The sequence below is a fragment of the Mesocricetus auratus genome, unplaced genomic scaffold (genome assembly GCF_017639785.1).
Source record: "Mesocricetus auratus isolate SY011 unplaced genomic scaffold, BCM_Maur_2.0 Super-Scaffold_100004, whole genome shotgun sequence".
Classification (NCBI taxonomy): Eukaryota; Metazoa; Chordata; class Mammalia; order Rodentia; family Cricetidae; genus Mesocricetus; species Mesocricetus auratus.
The window spans coordinates 272,043-291,969 of record NW_024429189.1 but is presented as its reverse complement, the minus strand read 5'-3'; the positions used below and the strand labels follow the sequence as shown (position 1 = coordinate 291,969).

The 19,927-nt window shown below is 48.6% G+C and overlaps 1 protein-coding gene across 6 annotated transcripts in view; it reads left to right on the top strand.

Annotated features, from left to right (window-relative positions):
- The window catches only part of Fubp3 (far upstream element binding protein 3), a 46,962-nt gene extending 27,723 nt beyond the window's left edge, over positions 1-19,239 (top strand). For 3 of the 6 annotated variants that reach the window (XM_013124832.3, XM_005085515.4, XM_040745006.1), the window contains 12 exons: positions 1,652-1,814; positions 3,174-3,272; positions 4,860-4,964; positions 6,387-6,489; positions 6,969-7,069; positions 10,153-10,294; positions 13,351-13,511; positions 14,254-14,327; positions 14,598-14,672; positions 14,800-14,873; positions 16,285-16,356; positions 17,270-19,239. In XM_013124832.3, coding sequence (XP_012980286.1) covers positions 1,652-1,814; positions 3,174-3,272; positions 4,860-4,964; positions 6,387-6,489; positions 6,969-7,069; positions 10,153-10,294; positions 13,351-13,511; positions 14,254-14,327; positions 14,598-14,672; positions 14,800-14,873; positions 16,285-16,356; positions 17,270-17,424 — 1,324 coding nt within the window. In that variant the 3' untranslated portion in view covers positions 17,425-19,239. The remainder of the gene's footprint in view (positions 1-1,651; positions 1,815-3,173; positions 3,273-4,859; positions 4,965-6,386; positions 6,490-6,968; positions 7,070-10,152; positions 10,295-13,350; positions 13,512-14,253; positions 14,328-14,597; positions 14,673-14,799; positions 14,874-16,284; positions 16,357-17,269) is intronic. The other 3 variants (XM_013124833.3, XM_021236211.2, XM_013124834.3) reach the window with 3 other exon arrangements.
- The last annotated feature ends 688 nt before the right edge of the window (positions 19,240-19,927 follow it).

Here is a 19,927-nt window from a genome sequence, read left to right as displayed (position 1 = left end):
CTCCATAAACCCAGGGACTCAGCAGTGGACACTCACCCTAGCCAGCCACTTCCTTGTTAACACCTCCCACCCTGGAACAGGCCTGGGTCAGAGGACTGGATCACTGTAAGCAGCAGAGAACAGGGCACCAGGCCTTTTTCCTGGGCTGATTGATCTGCTTACCCTTCTGATACTTGTGAACCAAGAGAATCCATTCTTTGTGGCTTTTGTGCCACTCACAGAGCCTTGTGAACCAGCCAGCAGGTGCCTTGGCTTTGGAGGTCCTTGGTGAGAGCCCTGATAATTTGCCTTGATTTCCTGTCCTGGTACATGCTTGCTCAGAGCCCTGTACCAAACATCAACTCATAAACCCAAGCTCCTCCTAGGGAGGAGGACTGTGTGGGCTGGAGTGGCTCACTTTCCTCTTTCAGTCGTACAGTAGTGTTTCACTAGGGGATGGGGGAGCTGAGATTATGTCTGGCTCAATAGGTAGGGTTGTTTTATTGTTTCCATTTCTCAGGGAGCCTAGATGGGTTTAAATTCTCTTGTTCTGCTGTAACATTGCAAGCAGTGAACCAGAATAAATATCACTGGCAGGTGTGCATTATAGGGCAAGCTGGATGGTTTTGCTGGAGTCACAGCATTTTTTTTTCCAGCACAGGTTAATCTAGTACACTAGCAAAATACTAAAAAGCTGCTGCAGCTGAGAGCCCACAAGATGATTCTGCACACAAAGGCTCAAGACTGCAAAAGACTGCACGTCCTTCCTACTCTTCTAAATGTTACTACTTTGTATCTACCCAAGGAGTTGAGGCTTGAGAATTAACCTTTAGGAGGACTCTTTGTCCAGTACAGCCAGCCTGTCTGGTTGCTGAATCTGTTTGTATCAGAGGAACCAAAAAATAGATGGTGTGTGATGATTTAAAGAATAAATTCTGCAAATAACAGCCAGGGAAAATTCTGGTGCAGAAAAGAAAATTGGCCCAACATATGACATTGGTAGGCTGGGTTGTATACTGTTGCCACGTTGCAGAAATGAAGACAGATAGTAGGGTGCTCCCTGGAATGCAGCTGCAGCAGGACACTGCCCCTTGTGCCCTGAAACCACACTGGAGATGTGGGCTTAGCTGGAAGTCCTAAGCAGTGTTGCTGGCCACAGGGAGACTTTGGGAGTTTAGGAGCTCAAGCGTGGTTACTAACCCTTGCTTTCTTCCGTCTTTCTCATCGCTCCTTCTCTCCCCCACCCTTGTTAACATGTGTGCTGAGTGTTTCCCTGTGAGGGTTGTGCTGAATTGGGGGGCAGAGATGGACAAAGGAATAAGAGGAGGCTTCTGCCACCAGAGCTGCTGACGTTCAAAGTAGGAGGCAGGACATTGTGAAAGTGCGAGCAGGTATAGAGGGCAGACATAGAGGGAATGGGGTGTGGCAGTGGCCAGCTCCTTGAGACTCCACCTGGAAGCTGTAGAGATGTGGTGTGGCGTGTGTTGCTTTTGAATTGCAGTTCTGTAGCATGGCGAATGGTTCAGACCTCCCAGGTTGTAAGGCAGGAGCTGGAGCTGGATGGAGGACTGCTTTGACTCCTTGGTGTTTTCCACCGGCACCATCTCCCTTCCCAGAAGACCTTAAACATCCATTTAATGCTGGGTGTTTGTGATTTTTCTCCCTCCCAAAGACAAGCCAAACGGCTCCTGGGGCAGATTGTGGACCGCTGTCGGAATGGACCTGGCTTTCACAATGACATAGATGGCAACAGCACAATTCAAGAGCTTCTCATCCCTGCGTCTAAAGTGGGTCTGGTCATCGGCAAAGGAGGCGAAACAATCAAGCAGTTGCAGGTGTGTGAGTACATGTGGCGCTGAGCTGGGCTGGCCTTGCACATTATTCCCTTCCAGACCCTTCTCACATGAGACAGGGTTCCTCCTTTTGACAGACATATGCTGACGCCAAGTGTCTGGGGTAGGAGAGAGAGACACATGGGACAGCCTGGAGTTGGGGCTCCTAAAATCTGCTCTTATATGTGCTCATTAGACAAACTAAGGGCACATACCTGGAATTTCAGCGCATGGGGGCCTGAGGGCAGGAGGACCAAGACCAGCTTAGGCTACATAATGAGTTTGAGGGCATCCTTGGCTACATGAGATCTGGCTTGTGGGGCATTTATTTATAGCTAGGTGTGGTGACACAGGCCTGAAATCTCAGAACTTAGGAGGGTAGAGTTGGAAAATTATATGTTGGAAGCTAGCCTGAGCTATATATATTAAGACCCTATCCAAAATTGAGCATACAACTACAAAAGTCAAGCCACGGTATATGTCTTCCCCCAACATCCCAGAAGAACCCAGAAGGCAGAAGCAAGTGGATCTCTTTGTGTTCCAGGCTATCCAGGGCTACATTGAAAGACCTCAAAACAAAACAAAAAACCCAAAAGTGCTCATTTACTTTTCCAAGTGCTTGGGGTTCTTGTCTGTAGAAAGTAGGGTGACTGCCTTACTGTATTCAGATGAAAAGATACCCACTCCCCAGTTTCCATGAGTCACAGCGAGGAGGCAGCTCTCAGCTGTGGAACCCTCTTATGTCAACTGAGACCTTGTAGTCAAGAATGTTTGGGATTGAACATCTCCAGCTAAGGCAGCCCACACTGACCGGAGAGTGGTTAGACACTCACTTGAGTGCATGTTCTACTGAATCTTAAGCAGACTTCAGAACTCTGGGACTTGACAACTGTGAGTGGTGACCTGTGTGTCATATTCCAAACCTCAGATTTGTAGAAAGCCTCCTACAGCCTAGGGTCAATTGTAAATCTTAGGATTTGGTGTCACAGAACCTGCTTTTCAGCCAGTTGGCCCTAGGCCCCTGGGTTAGTTTGAGAACTCATCTCACCAATACCTGGGAGGCAGCGGTGCTTTATTGCAGGTGGCACAGGTTGTCGTCCGCTAACAGATAAGCAGAGCATACCTAGTTTAATGTGAATACTCAGTAGGACCGGCTTCCTGGAGTTCAGATACTCCAGACATGGGTAAAGACACATTGGAATTTTGTCTTGGGTGAACTGTGTCAACAGTTCTGAAGCCAGCCCAGGTCTGGGTGGGAGGTAAGACACAAACTTAGGATGAACTGGCCTAGCCCTGCTTCTTGCAGTAACGTGCAGTTTCCCCATGACACTGAGGACTGTGTTATTGCATATTCCCCAACAGGAGCGAACAGGTGTGAAAATGGTCATGATCCAGGATGGCCCACTGCCCACAGGAGCAGACAAGCCTCTCCGCATCACTGGAGATCCATTTAAAGTACAGGTAGGAGGAAACTCGTGGGTTAAATTTGTCTAGCCCAGTGGTTCTCACCCTTCCTAATGCTGCAGTCCTTTAATACAGTTCCTCATGGTGTGGTGACCCCATCCATAAAATTGCTTTCATTGTTACTTCATAACTAATTTTGCTGCTGTTACGAATCATAATGTAAATATCTGTGTTTTCTGATGGTCTTAGGCTTCCCTTGTGAAAGGATCATTGAACATCCCAAGGGGATGTTAACCCATAGGTTGAGAATTGCTGATCTAACCCAAGTTGTTGGCAGCTGGTGGTACCTCTTTGGGGAAATGTAACTAGATGTGGCCACATAATAACATGCCACTGCCTGAGACAGTGTGTACACTATTTTTTCACATTGCAGATAATATTGGGTGACCCAGTATGTTAGCCTTGCTGTGCTGTGGTCAGCTTAATCCAGGCCAGATGAAAACAGGTGCCAGGCATGTTGCCCTCAACACAGCTTCCTGCGCTGAGAAAGCAGAATTAGGCCTATGGCTGAACACTCCCTCTTGCTGGAGCAGAAATGTGTCTGTGATTATGTGTTGTCAATGAAATTCTAGTGTTATGTCATCAGCAGCCTGTCTTCTTACTGCACCTAACCTATTGTGCTTCTTTAAGAGCAATGGATCTGGGCTGTGTGGTGCATGCCATTAATCCCAGCACTCAGGGGGCAGAGGCAGGTGAATCTCTGAGCCTCCAGGATAGCTAGGGCTACACAATGAAACCCTGTCTTGAAAAACAAACAAAAAGAGCATTGAACTTTTACCCAGTGAAGTTAGTCAGTCCCTCGGTTTCACTGCCCTCTCCTTCAGTTGCGCGCTCTGCACCAGGGTGCTACTGGTGAGAGATAGGTGTAGGACTGTCAGTGCTGTAGCTCCTCCCTCCCTCAGGCCAGCTGCTCCCAGTGGCCCCCTCCTCCGAAGAGCTTCCAGCCTTCTTTAAAATAAGATTACTGGGTTGGAGAAATGATGTAATGGATAAAATGATTGCCTTGCAAGCAAGCATTTTAAGACCTGAATTCAATCTCCAAAGAAAAGAAGCAGCTTTGTGTGAATGGCACTTGTTAATCTTAGCTCAGGGAAGTAGAGAGAAGTGGATCCTGAGAAAACTCTGACCAGTCTTGGCCCAGTCTCCTAGGAGACCTTGAGGCCAGTAAGAAACCCTATCTTAAAAATCAAGGTGAACATCTCCAGAGAAGCAGTGCCTAGGATGGTCTCCGGCCTCCCATGCCAACACAAACATAAGTACACAGTCGGTTGTGTCTTGTGTTGGCACAGTCAAGTTTCCAGGTGTAAGCCGCTGGATTCAGCCGCTGTGTCCCTTTACACAGTGCTAGGGGCTGAGCCTAGGTATCCCTGTGTGGTAGAAGAGCTCCACAGACTCATCCCCAGCTTCTTGGAAGGTGCCGCCCTGAGGAAAACTTACTGGTGGCGAACGTGCTCTCGGGCTCATCCTTGTCGGCAGCTCAGCATCTTCAGTCTTGGGCCGCACTGATCTGACCCTGGCCTTCCACCTGCTGCTGTCTTTTTCCTCCATTTCCCCCATTGGTGCTTTTTGTTTTTGTTTGTGCAGCAAGCAAGAGAAATGGTCCTAGAGATCATCCGAGAGAAAGACCAGGCTGACTTCCGGGGTGTGCGTGGTGATTTCGCCTCCCGAGCAGGAGGAGGTAGTATAGAGGTGAGCTGAACCCACAGGTCAGTGGCAAACAAGGCTGAGTTCAAAGCCATCCTGGTTTACATAACAAGCCCAAGCCACCAGGCCTGTCTCCCCACTCAAAAAAATGTGCCGCTAAAATCACAGTCACACTTCTGTCAGCTCCTTAGCCTCAAACTGGTTATGTAGTTTTCTCATCTTCAAAGCTCTTTAAGAGTACACACACTGCTCAAGGGTATGAAGAAGAAATGAGCATGGAAAACCAGCTAACTGCCTTTCAGGGTAGATAACTGCTGGGTTTTCACAGTTTTGTTTTAAAGGTTAACTTTATGTCCAGACGGGAGCCAAAATCCCAAGTTTTCACAGTGATCTGTATTATGATTATATCAGACTTGGAATCTTGTTTTATTAATGAGATGAAATGATATCAAAATTTGTCCTGCAATTTTTATTTATGCCACATTGTTAATATCATGCATAGTACAGTGAACTAGACTCACAGTGGCCACTCTGGACAAGATGGAGTCAGGCAGAAAGCATAGTATGCGCAAAGTGGTACAGAGCTTGTGTGGTGACCTGGAGGTACTGGGTCTAGATGGTGCCGCTGGTCACTCCACGTCATCATGGGCTCGCTCCACTTCTGGTTGACTGAATGGCAAATGCTGTGGCCTGTGCTTTTTTCCGTTTGCAGATGAAGAGCAAAGGACTGTAGAAGGCCACAGACATAGCCAATGTATTTGTATGCAGTTTCACAGAATTCAGAGATAAATCATTTTAGATCTTCAATCTGTACACAGTTTTAGTCTATAACTTTTTATCAGATTTTATACTTTTTCATAGAGTTGTGTGGAATATAATCATCAGTCATAGAAATTGTCCTAAAACCAAGCGGTGGTGGTGCACACCAGCAGTCGGGAGGCAGAGGCAGGTGAATCTCTGTGAGTTGGAGACCAGTCTGGTCTACAAGAGCTAGTTCCAGGACAGGTTCCAAAGCTACACAGTCTCGAAAAACCAAAAGAAAAAAGAAATTATTCTAAAAGGGAAAAATGCTTTATTATAGTCTTTCAAGATGTGGCCGCTCTTGCCAGAGATCCCAGGACCCACACAGCAGCTCAGGGCTGCCTGTGACTCAAGCTCTACACTGCCTCTGTGGGCACCTTCATGCTTATAAGACATACATACGCACAATTAAAATTTTTTAAATTGGGGCTGGAGAGATGGCTGACCAGTTAAGAGCGCTGACTGCTTTTCCAGAGGACTTGGACTCAATTTGCAGCAACCACATGGTGGCTCACATCAGCTCTCTGACCTCAAAATCTGACATCCTCATACATATATACGTGCAGGCAAAACACCAATGCACATAAAATAAGAATAAATTTTAAAATTGAATGTTTACTAAACCACATGTGCAGAAGCCCTGATGGATTTTGTCTGTCTGTCTAGGTGTCTGTGCCTAGGTTTGCTGTTGGGATAGTCATAGGAAGAAATGGAGAAATGATCAAAAAGATCCAGAATGATGCAGGCGTGAGGATCCAATTCAAACCAGGTTGGTTTGGTGTTAGATCTAGACAGTGGACTGTGTTAGCTGTGTGTATTTTCTTTCTCTTTGGCAATCTCTGTTTCCTTCCTAGTTGTGTTTTTCCTTGATTGTACTGGCTTGATCTTTCTTGCCACCCCACTCCACACACATAAAATAGGAAGACTCCAGCATGACATAATCTAGTTTTTAATTTTGCTAAGTGAAGATTTCTTTACAAAATACACCATTTTGTTTTATGTAGTCAGAGACAACTCAGTATCACAAGGATAAACACCTTTCGTGGAAGGGACAAAGATCTTACTGTGTTGCTTAGGCTTGAGCTCCTTATTGTCCTACCTCAACCTCCCCAGTGATTGAGTGTTCTTCTGTAAAAAGGCACTCATACACAGTCCTCATCACACTGCTCTGAGAGTGTAGACTGAGGCGAGACTGTATTTGCTGTTTGATCTCAGGCTTTTCCTTACCTCTCTCATCTGGTTCCACAGACGACGGGATTAGTCCAGAAAGAGCAGCTCAGGTCATGGGCCCTCCAGATCGGTGTCAGCATGCAGCGCACATCATCAATGAGCTCATTCTCACAGCACAGGTGGGTCCAACACTCTGGGTCACTGAGCCTACCCAGAAAAACAGAGAACCATGGTGCTCTGACCACTCAGGCCCCTAAGTGGAGCTCAGACTTTTCCACATCTGCCTCTTCCTGACTGTATGCTTTTTCTTACTAGTTTATTACTCCCTGCCTTTATTACCCAGAATCTAGGTGATTTTCACTACATATTTCGTGTGTGTGTGCGTGCGTGCGCGACACATACATGGTATGACAAGCGTGTGGCAGTCAATTCCCTGGAGATTCCATCATAGTTGTCTTGAGGATCAAATTCAGTTGTTAGGTTTGGTTGTTAGGGAAGCCATCTCATATACCGTACGCTTTCTTTATGCAAACAGCTGTGTCCAGTCCCTGGCCCATAGGTCATATGCACCCTAGCTATAATTATAGTCCAATACAAAATTACAAACTTATGTAAAACGTTTGGGATTTTAAAATTTATTTTCATTTAATATTTTGTCTTGTTTGGGTAATTGTATTTATTTCATGTGTACGAGTGTTTGCTTTTATATGTGTGTGTCACATGTGTGCAGTACCCATAGAGGCTGGAAGAGGATGTCAGATCTCCTGGAACTGGAGTTACAGGTGGTTGTAAGCCATCTGACATGGTGTTGAGAACCAAACCTGGGTCCTCAGCAAGTGCCCTTAACCACTGAACATCTCTCCATCCCCAGTTATGTGGTTCTGAAACATGAGCTTTGTAGATGACAGTGTCACAGCAGAGTGCCTATCTCCAACAGTCAGATATATGTGATATAAAACCAACGTAGAATGAATCTGGGGAGCACAGCAAAACCTATTCCATCCCTGATGGCACCTGGGATTTGTTGTTGGTATTTTGGGAGGCATTTTGATGGCCTTTAACTTACAGTGATCCTCATGCCTCTGCCTCTCAAGTATTGGGATTGGAGGTGTGTTCTCCTAGTCCTGTTCTTATATTTGGTTCCAAGCTTGCCTTTAGAATGTAGGTGAGTTTGTATGTTAACCTGAGGACTTGTGTTAAGGAACACGTGTAAATTGTGGTAGATTAGCATATCCTCCAGGCCTGCAGGGGTGAAGACATATCAGTAATTAGAGTCAAAGGACTGAGAAGCATATTGGAGATCATCTTATCTACTTCTCCATTAGCTCATGACCTCTGACAAGTTCTGAGGTGCCTTCAGGGATCCTGACTATCTTGGCAGCACCAGACCAAGGGCTTTCACCAGGAGATGTACCAGGTGTGGCTCCTGCCCGCAGTCTCAGGGGTGAAGGGCTATTTCTCAGTTGCAAATGTGTACCTCCTGTTCAGTCCCTGATCACCTAGGTGGGGCTTGGGTTTTACCCAGAGCCCAGGTGGTTTTTTAGGGTTGAACATGGTTAACACCTTTTCTGTCTAAGTGTGAAAGCTGAAGAGCCACCTTGTCCCTCATCTCCACCTTGGGAAAGCTGACTGCCCCTGCCAGAGTCTGATCAGAAACCCTCAGGGAAATGTGTTTACTTGTCGGGCTTCCTGTGCAGTTAGCCTTGCCTTGTGCTGGCTTAGCTTCTGGTTGAGTGTACAGTTCTCCATAGCCAGCAGGTGCCTCTTCCCCAGCACTGAAGAGTGAGGCCTGCTACCCTTGAGTGAGTGGAAGGGTTCCTCCCATTGGCGTCACTCCCATGTCCTCTGTCCCTCAGTCTGGAAGACAGGCTGGGTTTCCAGCTCACAATCCTCCTGCCTCAGCCGTCTCCCCCAAATCTCTGGGGTTACAGACATCTGCCACCATCCTTCTTAAGAAGTCACTCTTTTTTTTATTGTTAAATGTGTCTAATAGGTACAATACTTTGAACAAGATTAGAAACATATATACAGCATATTACAACAATAATCATAAGTTTGTATCAATATATAAAATCCATGTAAATATAAAATATTTAAAACTAATTGTTTCTTTTTGGTTTAAGGAGATTCAGTAATCAACCTGTTTTGGCTAGGACAACACCTAAGTTACTTTGCCTCTCATGCACACGTTCCATTACAGTCAGAGTTTACACTGGTCTCGCATCACTTGGCCTTTCATACTTCCAGGTTACAATTTTGATAGTATAGACTCTAATTTAGAATATATCTTTTAAAATAATGATTACATGAAAGCATCATTTTCTTTTTTAATTTATTATTATTTATTACCTTTTTTTTGTTTTGTTTTTGTTTTTGTTTTACGAGACAGGGTTTCTCTGTATTGTTTTGGAGGCTGTCGGTCCAGCCCGGCCTCGAACTCACAGAGATCCGCCTGCCTCTGCCTCCCGAGTGCTGGGATTAAAGGCGTGCGCCACCACTGCCCGGCTATTTATTACATTTTTTAAATTAGAAACAAGCTTGCTTCACATGTCAAACCCAGCTCCCTCTCCCTCCCCTCCTCCTTCACCCCCACACCACCAAAGAAGTCACTCTTGAGGATCTTTCTGCATGGCCTTCTCGGTATGCCTTCCATTTCTATGCCTTTTTAAATTACATTTGCACTCATTATATGTGCATGTTCACATGCCATGGCCTATGTGTAGAAGTCAAAGGACAACTTGCAGGATTTGGATCTCCCCTCCTCCAGGTAAGTCTCAGGGATTGAGCTCAGGACAGCAATCTTTACAACACTGATCCATCTCACTAGACCAAGAACTTTTTCCCTAAGTCCTTTTATGCTTTCTGCTGGCCATTGTCCTCTACGGCAGCCTTGTGGAGAAGTTCAGTCACATACTCTCAGATGCTACCAGTATCTCTTTTGTATCCATTATCTACTCCAGTAGACCTAACGTGAGTTAACTTCAGGTAATGCCTAATCCTTAGGGCCCTGTAATGAAAAGTAGATGGTCCCAGGCTTCAAGCTAGAGTTTCTGGCTTCCGTTTTTAGGCAGGTGTGGGGTGCTGTGTGTGCCAGCAGGTGTCTTTTTGTAACAATGTTGGTGAATTCTGTTCTGAGTTTGAAGTGTTAAGGGTTCAGCGTGTGGCGTTGGCATATCCTGTCATTTAACCCTCTCACCAGAGAGGGTGAGATGTGCTGATGGCAGTGGCAGACGTCCTCACTGTCACCTTTTTTCCTTACCAGGAAAGAGATGGCCTTGGAGGCCTGGCGGTAGCTAGAGGAAGAGGCCGTGGCCGTGGGGACTGGAGTGTGGGCACTCCTGGTGGTGTGCAGGAGATCACGTACACAGTGCCAGCTGATAAGTGTGGCCTTGTAATAGGCAAAGGTAAGAGGCAACTGTTGGGGTGTCTGTCCCCTGCAGCTGCTTAAGGGTGGTGAGCCAACTCTCCAACTCTCAGGCCTATATTCATAGCATCCTCTGGGGTCCCTAACTTGGCTTGTCACGATGGAGGCAAAGCACCTGTTTGAGTGTGGACAGACAGGAAGTTAAACCCACTACCTAGATCTGTTCGACTGTTGGAGAGAGATTGGGGAAGGTGTGGGCCTAGGGCTCTTGTCTGTCGACTGGAATGCACTTGGCTTGCTAGTTGCTCCTAGACATTTGGGGCAATTTGGAACACTGTGTGGACGCCTCATTTCTGCCTGCACAATGTCCTCCTTTCTGACATCCAGGAGGGAGCAGTCAGAGTAGGCCGTGGAGCACCTTGACTTGGCTGGCCTCCCTGGGAGCACTGAGCTGAACTTTGCTACCAACCAAGTTGGCTTTTATGTTTTCCTTCATTATTCATTTGACTGACAGCATAGGGAGAAAAAAATGACTTCTCCCCAGAGTCCCACAGGGAATGTGACTTGAGCTGTCTCTACCAGCAGATCTCAGCCACGCCTGTGTGACCTTGGGAGCTGAAGTGGGTTTTACCACCACAGACACCCAGGATCTGAAGATATCACTCCTGTGTCCGTGTCTTTCAGATTATTGGATGGAATAGTGAATAAGGGTTTTGGTTTGAGACCAGGCTGCCTCTACCTCCTGTCTCAGCCTCTAGGTCAGTGATTTTCAACCTTCCTAGCTCATTGACCCTTTAATTCCTTGAGTTGTGGTGACCCCAAACATAAAATTATTCCATTGGTACTTCATAGCTACTGTTGCGTAGGATATTTGATATGTGTCCCCTCTGGAGGTTGTGACCAAAAAGTTGAGAACCTCTGCTCCAGGTGCTGTAATTGCAGCATGGTGACAAGTAGAGCAGTTTGTTTTTGTTTTCTGCTAAATGTGTCATTGACCCTGCTTGCTACTTAGAATGATAGACATTCTGACACCCCACCCAACCCGTTGACAGTACTAAGAGGCTAAATTCACCTGATACCTATAGGTAGGGGGGATCAGATATAGGTAGCCTTTTAAAAACCATCTTGTCAGGGATATTTTAGTGTGTTTCAGCAGACCCTAGCAAAGTACCCCACTGTGTGTGTACGTGTGCGTGTGTGTGGTATCATTGTCTACCCTCCACAGAGCCACCCAAATAGGCCCTAGAGGACAGTGATAGCAGTGAAGTGGTGGCTGACACCCTGTCCCTGTGTTCACTAACAGTCTAGACCCACCACAAGCTAAGGTGACCATCGTGAGGGTCTTTCATATAAGCAGCTTCCTTTTCTTGGGAAAAGCATGTGGCTAAAGGAGAGAGAGCCCAGGCAACCAGGCAGAGCTCTCCCTCCCAGCTTCTGTCCTTGGACAGCCTCCCGGGCCCCTGCTGGATTTCCATGATAAACACAGCAACATTGACAGATAGTCTGGCCAGCCCTGCTCTTGTCAGCCAGGCCTTTTAGCAGCTTTGATTAATTGCTTTACGATTTCACATCCAGCCGGGCCGCTGGTGGGTCACTTCTGCCCCCCATCAGGTGGAAGAATGGAGCAGGCTGCTGAATGAGTCCAAGACAGCCACCATGTGCCAAACTACTGACCTCATTTTGAAGGAAGATGAACTTCAATTAACTCCTTCTGGCCGCATGCAGTTTTGCGGTGCCTCCATACCCGATTAGCATGCTCCTGAGGTCCCAGCAGAGCATCTTGGGCTGCTGGCCCGGCTGAGGTGGGCTGCTGGGGGCTCTGCTGTCTGGGCCTGCCAGTCCTCAGTCTCAGGCACACTAGTTCTCGCCTGCTGGCCAGGGGCCATCTGAGATTAGACTGGTGCAAGTGCCTGTTTCTTCTTTGTTTCTTGTTGAATCTCCACAACTTGACTGAGAACAAAGCTGCTCGCTCTTCATGGGGCAGAGATGCTGGGCATGCAGCAAACACTCAGCTGTCGCCTCTAGTCTGTCCTCAGTGAGCCTTTGGGAAGGCTCACCAAGACTCACCTCCATTTTTGTTTCATGACCCTTTGAGGGTGAAATAGAGACAAAGCTTTTCCTCAGCTGCCTGTCTCTTGCTTGGATGAACTTTCATCTGCTGAGGGAGGCAGTAGGGAAGGTTGGGGTGTGTAAAACAGGGCTTTGGGATACCCTACAGTGTGTTACACATTTCATTTCAAACTGGGTTTTCTGGGAAATGGGCAGGGCAACCCAGCACAGGCACTCGTGAACTCCCTGCTCCTTCATACCAGACCTGAAGCATTCTAGCTTCTTCAGTCTGTAAATCTTGTGCTCCAGGTTTCCCTTGAATTCTGGCTATACTCCACTCCCCCAGAGTGGATGGATGCAATGGATCCGTGAGTTCGGTGGAATTTCACGAGGATTGGGTCATTGTTCACCGGTGGAGTTTTTGTTACTCACATTTCATTAAGTTTTGCCAGTTTTCAGAGAGGACAACTACATTTCCATCACCCTGCTCCATCCAGGCTCTGTGCCCCTCCTCCTCCCTCTCTGTACCGCTTCTGTCTGGACCCATCCCCCCACCAAGGCAGAGGGACCTGAGAGGGAACAGGGTGTGATATTGAAGGCCAGAGTGGGCTCCAGGCATTGTTGGGGCCTGTAGCCGCCCATTTGACCTGTGGAGGGAGGGCAGCCCCTGCCTAGACTCAAGGCCCCATTGTATATGGTAGGGCCATCAGGTCTCCATTCTCACAGTGCGAAGGATCAGCCTTGTCTGGGTGGACTTCAAGTCAGGAATGAGTTCAGTGACCAGCAGATCCAAGGGCCTTGAGCCCAGACCCTTCTGGGGCCCCGTGGCCTCAGACCTCAGTCCAGCTCCAATAGGTCATCTTCACTTCAGATAGCTACTGTTGCCAGCAAGAAGCCCTGGATTTTGTCAGGGCCCTTGTGCAATAAGCAGAAGAAAGTGGCTATCTATCAACAAGAGTTGGCATGTACCTTCCAGCCTCCCCTAAACATAGGACACACAAACTCAGAGCCACCTCTGGTCCAATCAACTATATCTCCCGCCTGCAGGGGGTGAGAACATCAAAAGCATCAACCAGCAATCAGGTGCCCATGTGGAGCTTCAGCGGAACCCCCCTCCTAACACGGACCCCAACCTGCGGATATTTACCATCAGGGGTGCTCCTCAGCAGATCGAGGTGGCCAGGCATCTCATAGATGAGAAAGTTGGCGTACGTACCGGGCCTTTCCCCACCTGGCTTATACTAGCTGGATTTGCTTTTGGATGTCCAAGGTACCTGCCTTCCCCCCAGAACCTTGCGCTTCCTGTGCCTCTCCATCCTCGCATCACGTGGGGGCAGCCTCTCCTCTGCCAAAGCGAAAGTCCAAGGCTCAGGGAATGCCAGGCCCAGATGCAATGAAAGAAGCCTCTGGCGTGACTGACCGAGGCTCCAGAAGTCAGACCTCTGAGCGTGTCCCTGCAGGCATAGAGCAGCCTGACAGTGGCCTTCCCCCAGCACTGCCCCCAGGCTCCCTCAGGTGTCACCCTGGCCACCAGCCCCGCAGGCAGCTTTCATTGACTCTGGCTTTAGTTTCAGGCACCTCAAAGCAGATAAAGAAAGGGAGTGTTGATGGAGGACAGATGGGCCACTGCTCACCTCAATGGGGACGTAGAATGGCAGAAAGAGCCCTGGGCCAGCCTAAATTGACGGGAGAGTCAAGCAGGTTGGTCCTCCCCCAGGGTGACATGCCAGGGCAATCATGGTGGTGCCAGGACTGGCTGTGTGGTGGTCTGTCAGTTGAGGGGCAGAGCCACCACTGCAGACACTGTCTGCTGGGGGAAGGAAGCTAGTGTGAGTGCAGAACGGTCTCCTTCACTTGACTTGCCTCCCATAGTGGGCTTCCCTGGGCGGACCCGGGCGGAGGGCGCGGTGACAAGGTGACAGGGGTGAGAGCTCCTCTGTGCCCACACAGGGTGCCGGCCTCGGAGCCCCTGCAGCCTTTGGACAGAGCCCCTTCAGCCAGCCACCAGCTGCGCCACATCAAAAGTGAGTCCTCTGCCTCTATCCTGGTGGAAGGTTCATTTCCTGCCCAGCCTCCTCTGTCCCGCTCCTCAGAAGTGCTTGCCTAAGTCCTGGGCAGGGACGGTACTGTGTGTTTTTATCTCCTTTCCATAGATCACTGACCCGTCAGGATTAGGCCTCAGATCTCAGGGGGTTTTCAGTCATGGCCAAGGGAGCACACAGCCTGGGTGGAGGGGAGGGGCTTGAAAGGGCAGCCCTTCCTGCAAATCAACAGTGCTCCTCCCTTCCCTACAGTGCCTTTCCTCCCAGGGGCTTCCCCAACATCGCTGCTGCTAAAGTTAACGGGAGCCCTCACAGCACCCCTGTGAGGTAGGTGATCAACTGTCCTTCTGCCAGTGGGAGGGTGAGGGAGTCAAACAGTAAAGAGGGGTGGTTGGAAGGCAGGGGAAGGGTGTGTGACCCGTGCTGTCGTGAAAGACTCTTCTGTCATCCACAGTGGCCCTCCAGCTTTTCTGACCCAGGGCTGGGGCAGCACTTACCAGGCGTGGCAGCAGCCCACACAAGTCCCAAGTAAGTGACTCACAAGAGGGTGAGGGTGTGTGCCAAGGTGGCCTGGCTGAGGCTCCCAGATCAGAGAAATGGGGGTGTGAGGTCTCTGCTCCACTCCAGCTCCTCCCCAGAGACGGGGACCCAGCATGTGGGGATACACAGGGAGGTGAGGCTGCTTTTCCATGGCTCACATGACCTCAGGCTTGGCAGTGGCTACAAGTGACAGTGGTGTGGTTTGATGAGAGTCTCTCCTGTCTCCATTTTTTTCTGAGAGGGCTGAGCTTTCCTGGGCCCTGCTCTAAGCAGCCTCCTGCCTGTCCTGCCAAGGACCCTCTCACTCAGTCTTCTTGTGTCAAGGTGATGTAGAGCAAGGGGCTTTTTCTGTCACCTGGACTTGAGGAAACCAACAGGAAGCTACTGGAAAGGTGCCGACTTCACTCCATCTCCACACCCAGCTCTGCTCTGACTTTTTCAAACCTGACGGCACAAGTGTCAGGCTATGACAGGTGCTTCCGTGTCAGCAAGTGCCCAGGCAAGACGATGACAGGATTGTGATCCCATTTGCCCCCTTGTTCTCAGAGTAAGCCCTGAGAGAAAAGCTGCTCCTCTCCACAGCCCCAAAAGGAGCACTTAGGGCCAGGGTTCAGCAGAACCTGAAGCCCAGTTGATTGGCCTCGTTGTGAGCAGGAGGAAGCAAGAAAGGCGGCCCTTCCACCTGTGTGGTTGAGCTCTGCCTGTGTGCAGTGCCGGGCCTGTGCATACAGGTCAGGAAGCAGGCCTGTGCACACCCCTACGCTGCAGGAAAGAAAGCAGTTCAGCAACTGTTCCTTCCCCTGCCACTGGTTTCTAGTTAATGGGCATGGCAGAAATAAAAGGCTTTGCTGAGCTGTGTTGAGTGGCACATTCCTCACATTCCTGTCTGCCTTAGGCTGATTCTGAAAAGAGATAAGGGCTTTGGTGAGTCCTGGCCCTGCTGACTTGTCCTCTGCTTACCTGCCCCGAGCCCAGTGGGTGTCTCCTCATGTCTGCCTCCCCTGCTAACCGTGGAGAACGGGGTGCCTAGGCCTCTGTGCTGTTCCCATGCAGAAAGGCTGGGCAAGATCCTAGTTGGATGTCTGTTGCTTCTGCCATTGGTGTGTGCACAGTGTGCCTTCGTGTCATGTTCTACACCGGGAGCTCCCGCTCTCACTTTCCTCGTCTAGAGGCGTAGTACGGGAACCTGAGGGGCCTGATGAGGTATCAGCACTGTTTGCACTCTGTCCACTGGGAACTAGGTCCAGAAAGTCTAAGACGCCTATGGCTTCAGCCCTGCCTCCTAATGACCTTGGTTGCAGCCTTGCTCTGTGATTACTGCGCCTTCCCTGCTGGAGCCCAAGTGATGCAGGATGGGAGTCCATGAGCAAGGTCTGACTGCTGTCTGTTCTCTGCACAGGCCAGCAGAGCCAGCCACAGAGCAGCCAGCCCGACTACAGCAAGGTCTGGGAGGACTATTACAAAAAGCAGAGTGAGTGCAGCTACCATACACTGCCCAGCTGTGGGCTTTGCTGTCCAATACCACCTGGTTTACACCCCCTCTGGGACGGCACCTGGGGACCTTGTCTCTGCCATGCCCTGTCAGAGGAAGTCAGATACGGCCAGTGGCTGCTGGTTGTGTGTGTTGTCCTCAGCCATATACCTCCCACCCCCTGTGCCCTTGGGGGTTGGGGTGGGGCATGTCAGGGTAGGCAAGAGGTCACAGTGCAGGGAAGGGTACCACTTCACTGGATACTGGTGGCTTATCTTTCCTGTGGAAGTCCATTCTCTTTACAATACCAGGAACCAAGTCAGGCTTGAGGGGCGCCTACACAAAAATGTCCCCTGAGTGATTATCAGTTGCAAAGGGCCTGGGCTTATTCCAGTTGAAGCCCGTTCTGGGTCTGATGCAAGGCTCTCCTGGCAACATCTTGCACCTAGAACAGTCACTTGCCAGTGAGAAGGCCTAGGTTAATGCTGTCAAAAGCTGCTTGGCTTTGAAGGCAGTCCTCTCTGGGCCACTAGCTCCTCGGGTGACTTGACAGGCAGATGTCATGTGGTCTCATCATTGGGGGTCTGGGTGAGTTCAGGTGCCTGCATTCGAGGTACCCAGGGCCTGCTTAACATCAACTCCAACCTGCCCACATCTAAGTGGCACGCTGCACTATCTCTTCCCACTGTGGCTGTGTTTATTCTCTGACACCCAGATTTGCTGGGTGGGCAGTGTATGGGAGTCCTGTAGAAGTAGCAGAGACTAGCAACAGAATGCCCACGGCACTTGATACAGCAAGCAACTCGGCAGTACCAAATGGCAGCAGCATTGGGGGGCGAGGGACGACAGGTGCCCAAAGGCCTGGAAAAGGCCTCCCATTCCCTCCTTTAACTCTCTGTTCTTTGTCATCCAGGTCATACCACCAGTGCTGCCCCACAGGCCAGCTCCCCGCCAGACTACACGATGGCCTGGGCAGAGTACTACAGGCAGCAGGCAGCCTTCTACGGACAGACTTTAGGGCAGGCTCAGGCCCACAGCCAGGTCTGTAGCCAGTCCCCAGCGCCGTGATGCCACCCAGCCTTTTTTGTGCTTGCCTAGTCCCAGGGTGAGCACGCTGGCCTGTGGGGGATCTCCTCTGTCTCCCTCTATCCCAGCCTTGAGCTTGCTCAAGTGCTGCTCTCTAGCTCTGGGCTTTAATAGCCCAGCTATAAATAAGTCCTGGACTTTCCCTGGGTCTGCAGTGAACTTCAGGGCCACTCAGTAGTTCCTGAAGGGCTGTGGCCTTTGTTTGCACAGCAGGGGGTAGTAGGTCCACACCCTCGGGGACCTAGGACCAACTTGATTTCTTTCTTTATGTGTGCAAAGTTGGAGGGCTCTTTCCAATCCTCAGCCAAGAATGAGCTTTCTATTAAGGGGGAAGGGCCTAGTGCTCCCACAGGGCACCTTGTCAGACCTTGTTGGGACTGGTGACCCAGGAAACGCCCTCCCCAATGTCCTGACCCTAGAACCTGGGGTCCTGAGACTCCAGCAGCAGGCAGATGGGGCTGACCCTCTCCCCTCCCCCCACAGGAGCAGTAGATGGGCGTCTGCGGCGGCTCTTCCCCGAAATCAGTGTGAGAGAACCCTGTTTGTTACAGAGATTTTTAGATTTGCAAACCTTTCAATGAAGAACCTTTGTTTTGTTCTGTGAAACACTATATTTAGATTAACTGAAATTTTCTAAAAATCGGGAAAATTAGTTACTAAACATTGCTGATAATTTCTGTGTCATGATTTCTTTGTTACTTCAAATGTGTAAGCTCTGGGTTCTTTTGGAGCAAAGCCTGCAAGCTCAGGTGCCCGAATTCTCAGAGTCTGGACATTTCATCAAATAATGGGTTTGTTTTGTTTTTGTCTTTTTATTTACAGTTTTTTGTTTGTTTGTTTCTGTTTTCTGTTGCAACAGAAAAATGGCTTGGAAGTCTTAGGTGGTAATGTAACAAATTCTTTAAAAATTTTTAAACAGTATTTAAATATTCATAAATGTAAATTCATTAAGTGTTTCACCTCTAATTTCTTGTATCTTGGCTGTCCAGTTTTATTGCGTTTTTTTTTTTTAAGCTGAACTATTATGTATTGTAATTAATGATGTGAATTCTGAACTGAGACGGGTCCTTGTGTTGCGGGAGGGGCGTTTGTGGGTTGCGTCATTCCTAGCATTCTGAGGGTAATGCAAAGACTCATGCAGTCCGCCGTCGTGTAAGCTGCCGACCGTCTCCATTACCTAGTGCGGTTGTGTGTCTAAGACCTCCAAGCTGGTTTTAAAAACGAAAAGCCTTTCTCTATTCTCAGAAATATAAATACTGTTATTTTTAATATTAAAAAGAAATTCAATATAACTTTTAACAAACACTGTGGACATTAAACCATATAAAAATGTAGTAACTATTTTTTAATTCCAAGGTGTTTTTTGCTTTTTTCTTTTAAATATTTTCTTAATATTTGTCAAATTAACTAGATAAATAAATAAATCTAGTATTAACCACAGTATGAGTTAAATAATTTTGATTTAATAAAAGGGATAATATGATTTCCAATGTTTACTGTAGTGTATCTTGTACAGATAACATGTATTTTTAAAGAGAAAAAAACAGAATTGGAGCTATTTTTTTCTTGTATTTTGAATTGACCCGGAGGAACATTCCGTTTGAAATGTACTCAAGTTACAGTCTCTGGTTCTCTTGTTTTCCTTACAATGCTTGAAATGTCTAACTATTAAAAAAAGGCAGTTGGAAATGTTATGCATGATTGTTTGTTTTTTTAAGGTGTTCTTTTTATTTGACTGACAATTCATTTTACACTCTATATAATAAAATTCCCACAAGGTATCTTGTGGGCAAAGTGTTCTCTGTCTGTTTTGTCTGCTGGCCCCTGGCTCTCGAGCTTCCTTGCTTTGCATTAGCCTGACCACTCTTGGGTTTTGCTTCCCTGGCTGCTGCATCCTGGCCCTACTCACCTGTGCTCGACTGGGTGAGGGTTATTCTCGCAGGCTCAGGTAGGACTCTGGGACAGCAGCAGATGTGGACTGCCCCTGCCCACTGTTGTCCCACTGCAGGCCCGACCACAGGACTTACCTGATAGGCTAAAGGCAGCCTTTCTGGCTGTTTCTGTCACCTTTTGGAGGCAACTGGCTTGAAATTCAGTTTCTTGCCAGGGCATCTGCATGGCTCAACCTTCACCTTACACCGCTATGCTGTAGTATTATCTCAGTATAGACAACAAGCCCATTAGCTCAGAACCCTTTGTGTGTGTGTGTGTGTCTGTGTCTGTGTGTGTGTCTGTGTCTGTGTCTGTCACAGGAGTGAAAGACACATCTGTGGATCCTTTAGCCCAAAAGGGGCTGGGGATAGTGTCCCATCTGGGCCACACTGAGGCCTGTTGAGAGCCGGAAGACAGAAAGGAGATGTGGCGTCTTTAACTACACCTCTAGAGAATCGAGTTTGACGTTGAGAGATTGAATAGTGAAAGCCACTTGGGGAGGGGGGGCGGCCAAGAGGGCATCGGCGCTGATGACGGTAATGGGAGTTGGAGA